The sequence below is a fragment of the Ovis aries genome, chromosome 7 (genome assembly GCF_016772045.2).
Source record: "Ovis aries strain OAR_USU_Benz2616 breed Rambouillet chromosome 7, ARS-UI_Ramb_v3.0, whole genome shotgun sequence".
In the NCBI taxonomy this organism is placed as follows: domain Eukaryota; kingdom Metazoa; phylum Chordata; class Mammalia; order Artiodactyla; family Bovidae; genus Ovis; species Ovis aries.
Window position 1 is genome coordinate 34,997,446 of NC_056060.1, and position 14,655 is coordinate 35,012,100.

The 14,655-nt window shown below is 41.8% G+C and overlaps 1 protein-coding gene across 4 annotated transcripts in view; it reads left to right on the forward strand.

The window, feature by feature from the left end:
* Nucleotides 1-193: 193 nt before the first annotated feature.
* Nucleotides 194-14,655, forward strand: part of NUSAP1 (nucleolar and spindle associated protein 1) — a 29,390-nt gene continuing 14,928 nt past the window's right edge. For 2 of the 4 annotated variants that reach the window (XM_012181230.5, XM_012181233.5), the window contains exons 1-6: nucleotides 194-364; nucleotides 5,761-5,829; nucleotides 6,988-7,182; nucleotides 8,453-8,612; nucleotides 12,906-13,004; nucleotides 13,802-13,911. In XM_012181230.5, coding sequence (XP_012036620.1) covers nucleotides 272-364; nucleotides 5,761-5,829; nucleotides 6,988-7,182; nucleotides 8,453-8,612; nucleotides 12,906-13,004; nucleotides 13,802-13,911 — 726 coding nt within the window. In that variant the 5' untranslated portion in view covers nucleotides 194-271. The remainder of the gene's footprint in view (nucleotides 365-5,760; nucleotides 5,830-6,987; nucleotides 7,183-8,452; nucleotides 8,613-12,905; nucleotides 13,005-13,801; nucleotides 13,912-14,655) is intronic. The other 2 variants (XM_012181231.5, XM_060419067.1) reach the window with 1 other exon arrangement.

The following is a 14,655-nucleotide window of genomic DNA, read 5'->3' on the forward strand; positions in this document are numbered from 1 at the left end:
TGTTGCCTGGACACGCCGTTTGGCGCCTAGGTGTTAGGGCAGTGTGGAGAAGATCGTGGGTCAGGTGGAAGGGAAGTCAACCATCCTATTGGTCAGTACCAGAAGACCCCGCCTTTAACGGATTTGTAACCAATGGAAGTGCAGCTTACGTAATTTAAACTCTCTATAAATACCGGTTTGCTCAACGCTTTGAGTGGCGCCAGAGCGTTGAGCGGCGCCTTAGCAAGTTAAGTATCGGGCCTCCGCGTCGTTACCTGGATTGCAGTTCGCCATGATCGTTCCCTCCCTGGAGGAGCTGAACTCCTTCAAGTACAGTGACCTGCAGAACTTGGCCAAGAACCTGGGCCTCCGGGCTAACCTGAGGGTACGGGGCCGGTGACTGGGGGATAGGATATGCGGCTTCTTTGAGACGCTGTGGGAGGGGACCGAGCGGGAATTTCGAGGGCTGAGGCGACTGTCCCGGCCTTGGGGCGGTAGATTTTGGTTTACCCAAGGGTCCAAGTAACTGTGCAAAACCGAGAGGGTGTCAAAGTTTTCACCTTTGTTGAGGCTGACTCTTACAGGGACTCAGAAAGATGCCCGCCTCCAAAATTGTTTGCTTTGGTTTTATTGGGAGTACTCTGCTATTTATCAGTCCATCTGTTAGGAAAGGCAGGCCCTTTAGAAAACTAAAGGAATGCTGCATCTAAACGCCAATTAATAGGCGGTCGCGAAAAACTCCAAACAGCTCACACTTTTGTTAAATTGCCTTTGCTTCTGGAAAACTCCAAACAGCTAACAGTTCTGTTAATTGTAAGAGGTCCCAAAATTTCCTGCTACTTGAATGGAGGACGGAAGAAAGGATGATTTTTAGGGAACCTCCCCCGTGGATAAGTTTTTATTAAGTTAGCTCTGATTCAGTAGGATCGTTCGTCTATTGGTCATTGTTGTGGTAGTGTTCTATTCAAAACCGATGAGGTCTTTGACTCTGATACTGCGAAACGTTTGGGGGAAAATGTTCAATTCTGGATTGGATGTATATATTGTTCTGTATATTTAGTGGAGTTTTCCCACATAATATTAAAGTATATTCTGGAGATTTATTCTGCAAGCTGTAGTGTTTAAACTGAGTGAATGTTTAGATCAGTCCTCACAGATATTTTAAGTAGTTAAATTAATTAAAATAATCAGTACCCAGGTACCAGTTGGGGCTGAAGTATAAAGAACTATCTCTGGAGATATTTTTGAGCTATAGTATTAATATTTAATGGCTTCCCAATATTTCATGAACAAAGTCTTTTAAGTCCCTTTCATTTTTTTTTTGCAGTCTGGCTGGAGTCTTTTATTAGGCAGCAGTATCCAGACTGCTGCGTGAACGCTTGGCGTCTTTGTCCATCTTTCCGCCTTTGCTAATTCTGATCCTTTGGCCTCAGATCCCTTTCTCTATCCTTTATCTGCATGAATAAATCCCAATTACTCTTCACAGTCTAACTGAAATGTCATCACTGACCTGGCACCTTTTCTTTTCCCCTCCTCTTCATTCCCTTGGCCACAGGTCCACCGCCCCAGTAATCCCAGGGACCCTCCACACCTTTAAGGCAGTGTAATTTCAAGTACTTTTTCCAAACTCTTGCCGGCTTCCACCATGCACTCTAGTTATTTGTATAGCTATGTTCTCTTCTCTACTGAATGTTAAGTGCCTTGAACAGAGATCTCATCTGTCCACCTTGGAAGTCTTTATAGCACTAAGTGCAGTATGTTTTATTTGGGATGTGTTGGATTGTTATTCAGAACTACGATTTACAGTCACTTCTTGGCAGTGCTAGAGTAATGCACCAGAGGGTAGTTCTTTTGACAAGAGTTACTGTAGAGGTTTCCTACTTCAGTTTGGAGCTCTGGCTAACATTAAGGCCCCATAACTTTTTGGATCTCTGAAGAGCTATTTTAAGTTCGAAAGTGGGGACTCGGGTTCAACTTTTCACTTTCTCTGAAAGTCTCACCTATGTTTTTCTCATAACCAACTGCAGCCATTTTCTCCTTTTAAAATCTAACTTCCACACCATCAACAGTGTTTATAAATTTATTTTACTCAAGTGTAGTTGATTTACAATGTTGTGTTAATTTCTGCTGTACAGCAAAGTGACTCAGTTGTACGTGTATATATATATTCTTTTCCATTATAGTTTACCGCAGGATATTGAATATACTTCCCTGTGCTATACAGTACCACCTTGTTGTATATACATTCCATATATAATAGTGAGATACTACTCATAATAGTAAGGGAAAAGCAAGGGACAGTTACTAAGATTTATTGTACAGCCAGTGGTCCTTTTCTCACTATTACAAGCTTAGATTATAAAGACTTCTGCTCTTTCCACTGTATTGCAGCTCTCATCCCTCACCTGGCAAACTCCATAACTGGTTAAACCCAGCTATACACTTAATCCTTGCTTGTGCTAACCAGCTGACCCTGGCTGGAGAAGATCATCTAACTTTGTTCACTGTTCTTAATTTAAATGTGACCATGAATTTAACTTATGATTTATTTGATTCTCTTACATGTCTTTGGTAGTCATTAATTTTCCCATTATTAAGGATAATTATTTCCAATCTTCCTACCTCAAATTGGCTCCCTTCCAACACTTGATGACTTCTCCTCTTAGGTCATGGAAAAACAGATGCAGTCAAGCTGAGAATTTCCTCATCTTTCCATCCCCAGACCCACCTGTTCTGTGTTATAGTAAACGGCTGTGCCTAAGGGCAGCCTGGCCATTTGTGCTAGAGACCCCATCGCCCTCTCTGGGGCTACAACTCCTGCGATTATTCCTCTCTGCTGCATCAGTTCCTCTTACTCTGCGGGCTCATTTCCATGATGTGCACAATCACATTTTATGTCAGGTTTTATTTGTATTTACTTTTGTCTGCTCTGGGGTCTTCACTGCTGCTCACCAGCTTCCTCTAGTTGTGGGGAGCAGGGGCTGCTCTCTATGGCGATGTGTGGGCTTCCCACTGCAGTGGCTTCTCGCTGTGGAGCTCTAGGGCACACAGGCTTCAGTAGTTGTAGCACAGAGACTCAGTGGTTGTGGCTTGCAGCTGCTAGAGCACCTGCCTCTGCCACAGGCTCCGTGTTTCATCACTGTTTCATGTTTTCACAGCATTTTTTTTAAATTTCTTTCATTATTTAGCTCTATCAGAATCTTCATTGTGTCATGTGGGATCTTTCATTACTGCACATGGACTCTCTAGTTGTGGCCTGAGGGCTCAGTAGTTGCCCTGTGGCATGTGGGATCTCAGTTCCTGGACCAGGGATCGAACCTGAGTCCCCTGCATTGCAAGGCAGATTCTTAACCACTGGACCACCAGGGAAGTCCTTTCACAGCATTTTAAGATGTTCTAGAAATCTGTGCAGCATACAGATTTAACAATACTTTAAAATTTGCTAAGAGGATAGATTTTTTTTTTTTTTTCTGCAGAACCACACTACATGCAGGATCTTACTTCCCTGACCAGGAATTGAACCTGTGCCCCTTGCAGTGTAGTATGGAATCTTAACCACTGGACTGCCAGGGAAGACCCAAGAGAATAGATCTTAGGTTAAATGCTCTTACCTCCAAAAAAACCAAAACCCACAGAATCCAAACAGGATAGTAGGCAACCTGGAGATGATAAATGGTTTGGTAGTGAAGACAGGTTCACAAGTGAAGAGCCCTCCTGCCCATGCCGGAGATGCGAGAGATGCGGGTTTGAATGGGCTGGGAAGATCTCCTGGAGGAGGGCATGGCAGCCCGCTCCAGTATTCTTGCCTGGAGAATCCCATGGACAGAGGAACCTGCCTGGCTATAGGCTGTAGGTCACAAGGAGTTGGACACGACTGAGCAACTTAGCACACAAACATGTCAATTTGTATACATTAAATATCAATAATGTCGGTCATACCTCAGTAAAGTGGTTGAGGGGGAAATAAGTCAGAAGAACCAAGAGTGCCTAATTCCGTCCTACCGATTCACCCACTTCCCAAGACAGTTTCAAAAAACAACAAGTAGAAAAGAATGTATTCCTTAATTACTACTAGTTGACATGGTGCTTGATAACCTTGACGCAGAGCCTTCGGGTAAAACTCACAGCCTAAGCACAGCCTATCCTGTGCCCAGAAGCTCAAACTAAATTGAGATCTCTGCCTCTCTTGCCTCGTTGTTGTTATTGTTCAGTCGTTACGTCATGTCCGACTCTTTGTGACCCCCTGGACTGTAGCCTGCCAGATCCTCGGTCCATGGGATTTCCCAGGCAAGAATACTGGAGTGGACTGCCATTTCCTTCTCCAGGGATCTTCTCAGCCCCGGGAATCGAATGTCTCCTGCATCTGATCCACTGAGCCACCAGGGAAACCCATTCTTGCCTGGACACATGGCCAGTTATAAACGGTACAAGCAGAGAACAGAGACTGGTAGCTGGGCCCCGCTTGAGAAGGAAGTCTGCATGGCTGGTAGAAAGAGGGAGCCCCGCCATGAGCTTGACCTTCTAAACCACAGGAAAACATAACCCATCAGATTAGTATTCCTCTTTCAGGACAGAACTGGAAGGAAAGTTTCCCTTGGTGGAAGGAGGAACTCCCCAGAGACCTGTAACCATCCTCCTAAGACTCTGTATTTGGAGTTCTCCATCTTTGGGACTGAGCTTCCCAGGTGGTGCTGGTGGCTCAGACTGTAAAGAAGCTGCCTGCAATGGAGAAGACCTGGGTTGGATCCCTGAGTCAGGAATGTCCCCTGGAGAGAGGAATGGCTACCCACTCCAGTATTCTTGCCTGGAGAATTCTATGAACAGAAGAACCTGGTGGGCTACAGTCCATGGGGTCACAAAGAGACACGACTAAGCGACTAACACACACACACATTTTGGGGACTGCCCACATACCCCCCCCCCCCCCCCCCACCACCACACACATATATGCTTCACCAGGTACCCAAGCCAGAAGCCTGGGTGTAATAAAATTTCCCTTGCCCTCAGCCCCCACATTCACATTGATTTTACTTACCAGGAAAGTTTTTAATTCGTCCACGTGGCCTCAGCCATGTTCTAGCTCAGGCCACAGTTGTCTCTGGTTTCCTACAACAGCCTCCTTGCAGGTTCCCTGTCTTCCATCCCACCTTCATCAAATGTATCATGCACGTTGTACAGATAGAGTCATCATCCCAAAAAATGCAGAACCCATTGCCCTGCAACAGACTCTGTAGACTGCCTTTAAAGGTCACCGTCTTAAGAGTCTCACAAGGCCTGATAGGGTCAGGCCCACTTTCCCATATTCTCTCTCACCAGCTTGTCTAAACAGCTACCTGCTCAGCCCACACTGAACTTTAGTTCTTGAAACTGCACTCATTCTTGCCTTCCCATGCAGTTTCTTTACCTTTTTCCCTACTTCCCAGTCTCCTATTTGTTCTTCTGCCTCAGCATCTAGTGACCTCATGCCTTTATCTTAGAACTGGCATGTACGTTTACCTACTGAAGTCAACCCTAGTGCAGCACCTACCTATGTTCTCACACGACATGTAAGCTTCCTTATGCTGGCATTTACCCCACCGCACTGTAATTGCCACTTTCCTCTCTGACTTCCCCATTGTGCTATGAAATCTGTGGGGACGGGAACCAAGTCTATCTTGGTCATCCTACTCCAGCCTGTCTAGAGGACGTTTGATGAATACAGAACAGGAGAAGATGTTCAATTAATCTTTCTTGCTTGTTTGATTTTTGACTCTACTGATAAGGTCTTTCACTTTTCTGCAGGCAGACAAGCTGTTAAGGGCCTTAAAAGCTCACCTTAAAAATGAAGCAAGAAAAGAAAATGAAAATCAGGTAAGTAACATTTTCATCACCTATTAAATAGCAAAGCAATCAGTTAATGAATGAGAAACACAGTTGGTGATGACTTAAGACATGGTATTCGTTACCAAAGAGATTGTTATTAGTAGTTGTAAATCCTTTCATTGTTCTTATAAATGGCAAAACTGCCTCTGTAGTCTGCTAAGTAAGATGTTTCAAATAAATGCAAAAGTTAATTACTAGTTGCTCATTGGAAAAGACCCTGATGCTGGGAGGGATTGGGGGCAGGAAGAGAAGGGGACAACAGAGGATGAGATGGCTGGATGGCATCACCGACTTGATGGACACGAGTTTGGGTAAACTCCGGGAGTTGGTGATGGACAGGGAGGCCTGGCATGCTGCGATTTCATGGGGTCACAAAGAGTTGGACATGACTGAGCGACTGAACTGAAGTGTATGCCGAATTGTATGAATAGGGAGGGAACTGGATTTGAAGTCAGAAAAACCAAGTAGGAGCTCTGTCTTTTGTATGTGTGTAACCTTGGAAAACTCAAAGTATTGATTATTAGTTTCCTGCTCTTCGAAATGGAAATAACATCTGCTCCGCTGAATTGAGTGTTATGACAGTCAAATGCAGTAGAGACTATGAGAGTGACCTGTGGTAAACTATAAACTACTGCTGCTGGGAGTGATTGTCATGGCTGCTGCAGACCCACACCAGAGAGTTTAGACAAGGCTTGACACCTGATTGGGTCAATGATATTAGCTGTCATTGTTATTTGTTATAGCATAAATTAATTCATGCACTTTTAATAACTTGTGGGCATTCCCTGGTGGTCCATTGTTTTGGGACTTGGCACTTTCACTGCCGTGGGCCTGGGTTCGATCCCTGGGTGGGGAACTAAGATCCTGCAAGCCGAGCAGTGTGGCCAAAAAACTAGTAATAATAATTTCCTTGTTTACATACACTAATATACCTTTGAATGCTTTGCTAGCCTAGTTTTTTAGCTTGGGTTAAGTGTGATTATTTCTTTTTGAATACTTCGTAATTCTCGACTGTGCCTATAATTTCAGGCTGGAGAGTTTTAAAATTATCTCTTGCATATGTAATATGTTTTTTATTCAGTTTAAATTCTGATTCTTCCTGAGCATTGTAACTGTATACATGGTAAACTGATGTCTTTTTTCCAGGATGAAATTCAAACTTCTGCATCCTCTTGTGATGAGACTGAGCTACAGACCAGCAGCCAGGAACAAGCTGAGAGGGAGCCGGGTGACCATGTCACCAAAACCAGAGGAAGGCGTAAGACTGTCCACAGGAGCCCTGACTCACAGGCAAATGGAAATGTGCAAACTGAAAAGAAGCTACCACCTGTGCCCAATCTGGTATATTATCAGGGAGCTTTCTCTTATTCCCTTATGATATCAGGTGATGGTAAACGCTGCCCTGAGCTCAGACCCAAGTCTGGCTTTATCATCACACCTCAGGGACTGGCACTCAGGAAGTACTTATTAAGTACTACGCACAGGGACTTCTCTGGTGGTCCAGTGGCTAGGACGCCATGCTTTCACTGCCAAGGGCCCAGGTTCAGTCCCTGGTTGGGGAACTAAGATCCCACTAGCTATGGGGTGCAGCTGAAATAGAAGTATTAAGTTCAAATTAAATGTATGTTAAATAAATAGGAACATTCATTAAGTGTTTACTTAAGTGAGGTGTATAGTAAATAAGAAGGAAAGAGATATCAGTATCGAATACAATATTTTTTTTTTCCTCCTTCCTAACTTGTGCTGGGCCTGGTGATCAGCTTAGTCTTTGAGCAGTGTGGTCATGTGATTCCAGGCACTTCCCCCACTGGCTTTGCGAGGATTCTGGTTTTATTATCCTTTCATTCATATGTAACTTTTACAAGTTGGTCCTAACCTTTATGTTCTAGCTTTGTGTAGGACCTTACTCGTTAGCCTGTCGAGGTCTTTCGGTGTTGGTTTCTCCTCCCTCGGAGAGCCTCCTCTGCCATATATGCCTTCCAGTTGTCCCTAGTCTCTCCTGTGCCCAGACGCACATTCTCACAACACGTGGCGAGGCAAAGAACCTGATCTGCCATTCAAAAAGAGCTTAGTCTCTTCCTTTTCTTCCTGCAACTCCTTTTCCCCCTCAATTTAGTACCTATCTTTGGAAGACAGGGATTATTTTTTCTTTCCTTTTTTTATGTGTGACTATAGCAGTGTTTTAAATGATATATATTTTTTTCTTTTGGCTGTGCTGGGTCTTTGTTGTGACTTGTAGGCTCCTCATTTGCAGTTCACTGGCTTAGTTTCCCTGCAGCATGTGGGATCTTAGTTCCCCAGCCCGGGATTGAACCCATGTCCCCTGCACTGGAAGCCGGATTCTTAACCACTGGACTACCAGAGAAGTCCCTAATGATATTTTTTTCAATTGAGGTATAATTGACACATAACACACTATCAGTTTTGGGTGTACAATGTAATGATTCAATATTTGGGGTGATCATTTCACAGTATATACAGTGTCCAGTTAACATCTATCTTCTCATAGTTAAATTTTTCTTGTGATGAGACCTTTTCAGATTTACTCATGGCAGTTTCCAAATGTGATTACTTGTCATTTAAATCATTTATTTTGTTTTAAAATTTCTAGCAGAATCATTCAGAGATAAAAATATGTGGCCCTACTGAATCCCAGAATCAAGAAAAGCATGAAAACCAGGTTCTCAGAACTGCTGTAGAAGTTCCTTCTCTACCAAATGAGAGTCAAGGAGATGAGAATGCGGTGTCCTCAGGAAAACATGGAACAGATGGTATGCGAGTAATTTTTTAAAAATCTAAAATTGCTAGGGTGACTGCTTTATTTCCCTAGGACTGCCATAACAAAGTGCCACAAACTGGGCAACTTAGAAATTTATTCTCTCACAGTTCTGGAGGCTAGAGTCTAAAATTACGCTGTCAGTAGAGCCATTCTCTTCCACATTGAGGAGAATCCTTCCTGGCCACTTTGAACCTCTGGTGGTGGTTATAGACCTTGGCTTGCAGCTAAATCTCTGCCTCTTGGTCATGTGGCATTCTCTCTGTGTGTTGTTTTCTTTATATTGTTGGCTTAAAAGGACACCAGTTATATTGGATTGTGTGTGTCATGTCTGGCTCTTTGCAACCCCATGGACTGTAGCCCACCAGGTTCCTCTGTTCATGGGATTCTCCAGGCCAGAATATTGGAGCAGGTTGCCATTCCTTACTCTAGGGGATCTTCCTGACCCAGGGATCGAACCCTGCGTCTCTTGCATCTCCTGCATTCGCAGGCAGATTCTTTATTACTGCACCACGTGGGAAGCCCAGGTCTATCCCAGCGACCTCAGCTAAGTTGATTACATCTACAAAGAACCTTTCCAAATAAGGTCATTGCACAGTTACCTGAGATTAAGACTTCAGCATATCTCTTTCAGGAAAACCGTTCCTCCCATTATAGCACTATATAGAATTTCCAAGGGTTCTGCAGTGAGAGCAAAAGTTAGAACCAAGTATAGCAGGCCGTCAGGTCACCTTTAACACCTGGTAGAAACCAGATAAGAGTGATAACTGGCAAGTTTCAGGCAGTTAATCTCTAGGCAGGATGAGGGGAACCCACATTCTACTGATTAGCTCCTTCTGGCCTGCTCCAGAGACAGGTACAAAGGCCTGTTAGCCGCCTCGAGTAGGACAATTAAAAGGGATCTTCATGGTCTACCTTCCCAGCAGTGTGACTGTTTTATTATGATGAATGTATATTTTACTTAGTTTGTAACCTTAAAGCTTCTTCTCTAAACTTTCTCAACTAAATGTTTGTTTCAGTAAAGCCAGAAGACATCCCTGGCAGTTCAGTGGTTAGGACTCCTTGATTCCACTGAATGGGGCGTGGGGTTCTATCCCTGGTCAGGGAATTAAGATCCCGCATGGTTCATGGTGTGGCCACCAAAAAAAAAGGCCAGAAAACTTCAGTTCCCCTTTACCTAACAGGACTTGGTGCTTTCTGATTTCATTCCTCAGGAAGCCTGCCAGTGGCAGCAGTGTCTCGGTGTTTGCTTCATCCCAGTAGTCTGTCTGGGACCTGATATCTTCCTGAGGGGACTGAGAGAGAAATGATCCACTCACGTCCACCAAGCAGTTTAATGCAGAATTTCTAGCGTTGAGCCTTCCCATCTTCCCCAGCATTTTGAATGTGTTACTAAATTCAGAAAGTTAAAGGAGTACAGGTTCTGATTCAGTAGGTCTGAGGTGAGCTTGAAATTCTGCAGATTTAATAAGCATCCCCAGGTAATTCTGATGCATATGCCTCATAAATGCACTTTGAAATCTTGAGACGAGGAGAATGTAAAGAAATATGACAGAGTCAGAGGTGGGTGTAGAATTACAAATGTCTGGTATTCCACCAGTCATGTTGTCGAGAAGACTTACCTCTAGGACCCAGTTTTGAAGGCATGGGAAAAATGAGGGTAGATCCTGTAAGTCAGGTTTGCTCACTGAAGTGCGGGCTGTTTGAAGGAGAAAAATCGGATCATGTAGTTTCTGGTGAGAGGGATTTTTTAAATTTTATTTTGACATAATTTTAGACAGTAACAAGAGTTCCTATATATCTCTCACCTGGATTTCACAAATATTAATATTTTGCCATATTTGCTTTATTCTTATACTTATATACATATATACTAATATGTGTTGTATACATTTTTTTCATAAACTGCTTGAGAGTAAGTTTCAGATATGTGCCTTTTTACCCCTAAATATTTCTGTGTGTTTCTTAAAACATAAGGACTTTTTCTCACAAATGTACAGAGTGCAGTTCATATTCCACATGATAGTTAACCTCTAACAAACAACCACTTGTCAAGGTTTGGTATAGTATCAAAGAAGAATATCCACAATTATCTTAAAAGGCCATTAAATAGTCTTCACTTTTAACCACATAGCTGTATATGGCAAAATTTGTTTTCATATATTACTTCAGTTCAGTTCAGTTGCTCAGTCGTGTCCGACTCTTTGCAACCCCCTGAATTGCAGCACACCAGGCCTCCCTGTCCATCACCATCTCCCGGAGTTCACTCAGACTCATGTACTTTTCTTCCAAGGAGTAAGCGTCTTTAAATTTCATGGCTGCAGTCACCACCAGCCAGAACAATATATCACAATATAGTGTATGCAGAAGCAGATGAGAGAATTCAGCTGCCTTTTATTATCAGATGTTAAAGAAATTGTAAAAGAAAAGAAAAAACCACTCTACTCATTTTTTTTATTTAGAAACTTTTGTCATTTTTAATCATGTTAAGGAAGGAAAGCTATGATCAACCTAGATAGCATATTCAAAAGCAGAGACATTACTTTGCTGACTAAGGTCCGTCTAGTCAAGGCTATGGTTTTTCCAGTGGTCATGTATGCATGTGAGAGTTGGACTGTGAAGAAGGCTGAGCACTGAAGAATTGATGCTTTTGAACTGTGGTGTTGGAGAAGACTCTTGAGAGCCCCTTGGACTGCAAGGAGATCCAACCAGTCCATTCTGAAGGAGATCAGCCCTGGGATTTCTTTGGAAGGAATGATGCGATAGCTGAAACTCCAATACTTTGGCCACCTCATGTGAAGAGTTGACTCATTGGAAAAGACTCTGATGCTGGGAGGGATTGGGGGCAGGAGGAGAAGGGGACGACAGAGGATGAGATGGCTGGATGGCATCAATGACTCGATGGACGTGAGTCTGAGTGAACTCCAGGAGCTGGTGATGGACAGGGAGGCCTGGCATGCTGAGATTCATGGTGTCGCAAAGAGTTGGACACCACTGAGCGACTGAACTGACTGAACTGATAGCGGGTATATTTTTAGTTAATCAAATATCTTTAAATGTCTTAATTTTAAGTCTAGTATGGTATATATTGATACATGAACAAAAATTCTTTGGGGTCCTCAATTTTTGAGAGTATGGAGGCATCCTGAGGCTAGAAAGTATGAGACTTGATAACTAACCTTATTTAGACAGACCTTATTTAGGTTTCATCCCAGCAGTGTCCCTTAAAGCAAAGGCAGACTCATCCTTGACATTTCATTGCCATGCCTCTTTAAACTACTTTAATATGGAACAGTTCTTCAGCCTTCCTTTGTCTCCCAGTGTGTTGACATTTTTAAAATACAGACCAGTTTCTTGGGTCCTCTGACTTAGTTTGTCTAATGTTGTTGATGGTTAGAATCAGATCATGCCCTGTTGGCAGGAATCCCACAAACTAAGACACAGTGTCCTTCATCGTCAGCACCCCAGAGGGCTCAGGTATTGGTTTGTCCTATGACCAGTCTTGTTAACATGCATCACTTGGTTATGGAGGTGTCTGCTAGGTGGTTCCTTTGTTGTAGTTATTATATTTTCATTTATAATAAGCATGCTGTGAAGAGTGGCTCTGACTCTTTACATATCCTATTTCATGGCCAAGGTCCAAGCAAAAGCCACTGTAGCCCCTCCAGCTCTATCCATTCATTCTTTTGTCTTGTTTTTTAGATGCATTGGGAAACATTAAGGATGTATGACTTCATAAGTAGCATTTCTTGAAAAGTCACTTATACAGTATTTAGTATTTAATATTAGAATGTGGAAGATAAGTAGAGGGAAATAGCAACCATTATACACATCATGATCTTAACTAGATTTAAAGAACAAAAGCAAAACAAGCATAGAAGCAAAGGACCTGAGAAAATATACCAGAATGATAATAGTGTTTCTTAGGCTAGTGGAATTGTGTAATTTTTATCGTTCTCATTAAAACATCTAGACGTGTTCATAGCAAGAGTTCTGGAAAAGTGTTTTTAAATTTCTGATAGGCTTTTATAGCTATACAGGAAGCACAAAATTGCTGTCTGCTTGGAATATGAGCTAAAAATGTGGTGATGCTATAATTAATTCTTTGTGCTCCTTACATACTGTTTCTCCCACAACCTTGGCAGAGACTACCATGTGAAAATGCTTCATGTTAACTTACATTTTTTTTAATTGAAGTATAATTGCTTTACAGTGTTAGTTTCTGTTACATTTCTTCATGGGAATAATTTTTAGAAATCTTTCATTAGTTCTGAATCTTTGGATTCAGGTAATGAAGATCCACGGGTACCTTCAAAAAGAAAGAAGTCTCTCTACACAGATGGGTTTTCCAAACCTGGAAAAAATAAAACCACAAGCACTACTCCAAGTAAGTTACTCTGTTGCATGGCCCATAGAATGTTGGTTGTGAGTATATTTAGAGTGCTTAAAATGCTGCTGAGCATGTATTAGAAATTCTATTACTTATTCCTAGAGAATGTAATCAGTTAGAATCGCACAGAGCCGAGGTAAAGTGTTGCCCGTCTTGGCCTGCCTTACAGCCCTGAGCTAAGAATGTCTCTTACAGTTGTAAAGCATTGTATAAAAGAAGGAACATAACTGAGAGACCACATTGTGTGTGGCTGTCAAGCATAATATGTTTATTGTCTGCCCCTTTACAGACAAAACTTGCCAATCCTTGGCATAGAGCTTTCTTAGCATTATGCTTAGTCACTCAGTCGTGTCCAACTCTTTTCAACCCCATGGACTGTAGCCCACCAGGCTCCTCTGTCCATGGGGTTCTCCAGACAAGAATGCTGGCGTGGGTTGCCATTCCCTTCTCTTCTTAGCATTATAAAATGTCAAATTTAAGTAAAGGCCATTAATTAATTGGTGATGTGGAGGACAAATCTGTTAATCTTTTCTTATTCTCTGGACTAAACCAAGATGTCAGTAGGCAGTGAAATGGAGAGATTGTCAGTATTTGATAGTTTATAAGATGAATATGCTTTTCTCCTGAGTTTTCAAAAACTTAATGTTTTGAAATTAAAATTTTAGCAAAAATGATGTTTGAAGTTGAATATTAGGAATGCTGAGATGAGAATGAATGTTAACAGAAAAACATAAGGAAGGTGAATAAATGGATTTTGGTTTTTATTAATTTTCATATTTGGGGAAATATTCTAGACTTTAAGAAGCTTCACGAGGCTCGTTTTAAGGAAATGGAGTCCATTGATCAATATGTTGAGAGAAAAAAGAAACATTTTGAAGAACACAGTTCATTTAATGAACTGAAGGTATGCTGATAAAATTATGTTCTTAGTGGTACCGTTTGATTTTAATGTTGATACTGTGTATTACATAGCATGGTTAATACAACTACCTTTCTATTATTCTATTACTGGAATAGATTTGAGTTTAATGTATCTTTATTATTTTAAGTTTGTTTTTGAGAATTTTCAAAACCCTCCAGATAAAGAAGTGAATCTTTACTATAAAAAATAGTTTAAAAGAAAGAAAAAACATTAAGAAAACATAACTTAAAAAAATTTTTTAAATAGAAAAATATTTAAAGTAAACAGTAAAATAAAAAAGAACAAAAGAAAGGAAGAAGTCCAAAATAGCAATAAGTTACTCTGTTTTCCACAATCAGACATTGCGCCTATCACTTTTGTTGGGGAAAAGCTGATTTATGGCTGAAGCCACCTTCTTTTCCTGTCTCTAACCCAAAGGGAAAAGGGGTGACTAACAGTGGCTAGCTTGAAGGCTTACTGTCAAAACTGAACTTCCTGGACTGGGTCCCTTAAGACCAGATAGTGCTGAACTCGAACTCTTTTGAGTAAGAGAAGGTGAAGTCAACCCTGAGGTTGAGTTAGCAGAAGCGTAGTGAGTTAATAACATCCCAGGAAGTCGATGTTACTGTCTTACATGGTATCTGGTGTTAAAGGGGTGCCTCACATTTGGATGGGAAACATTTTTTAATTTAATAATACATAATAGTGAAAGTGAAGTCGCTCAGTCGTGTCCGACTCTTTGCGACC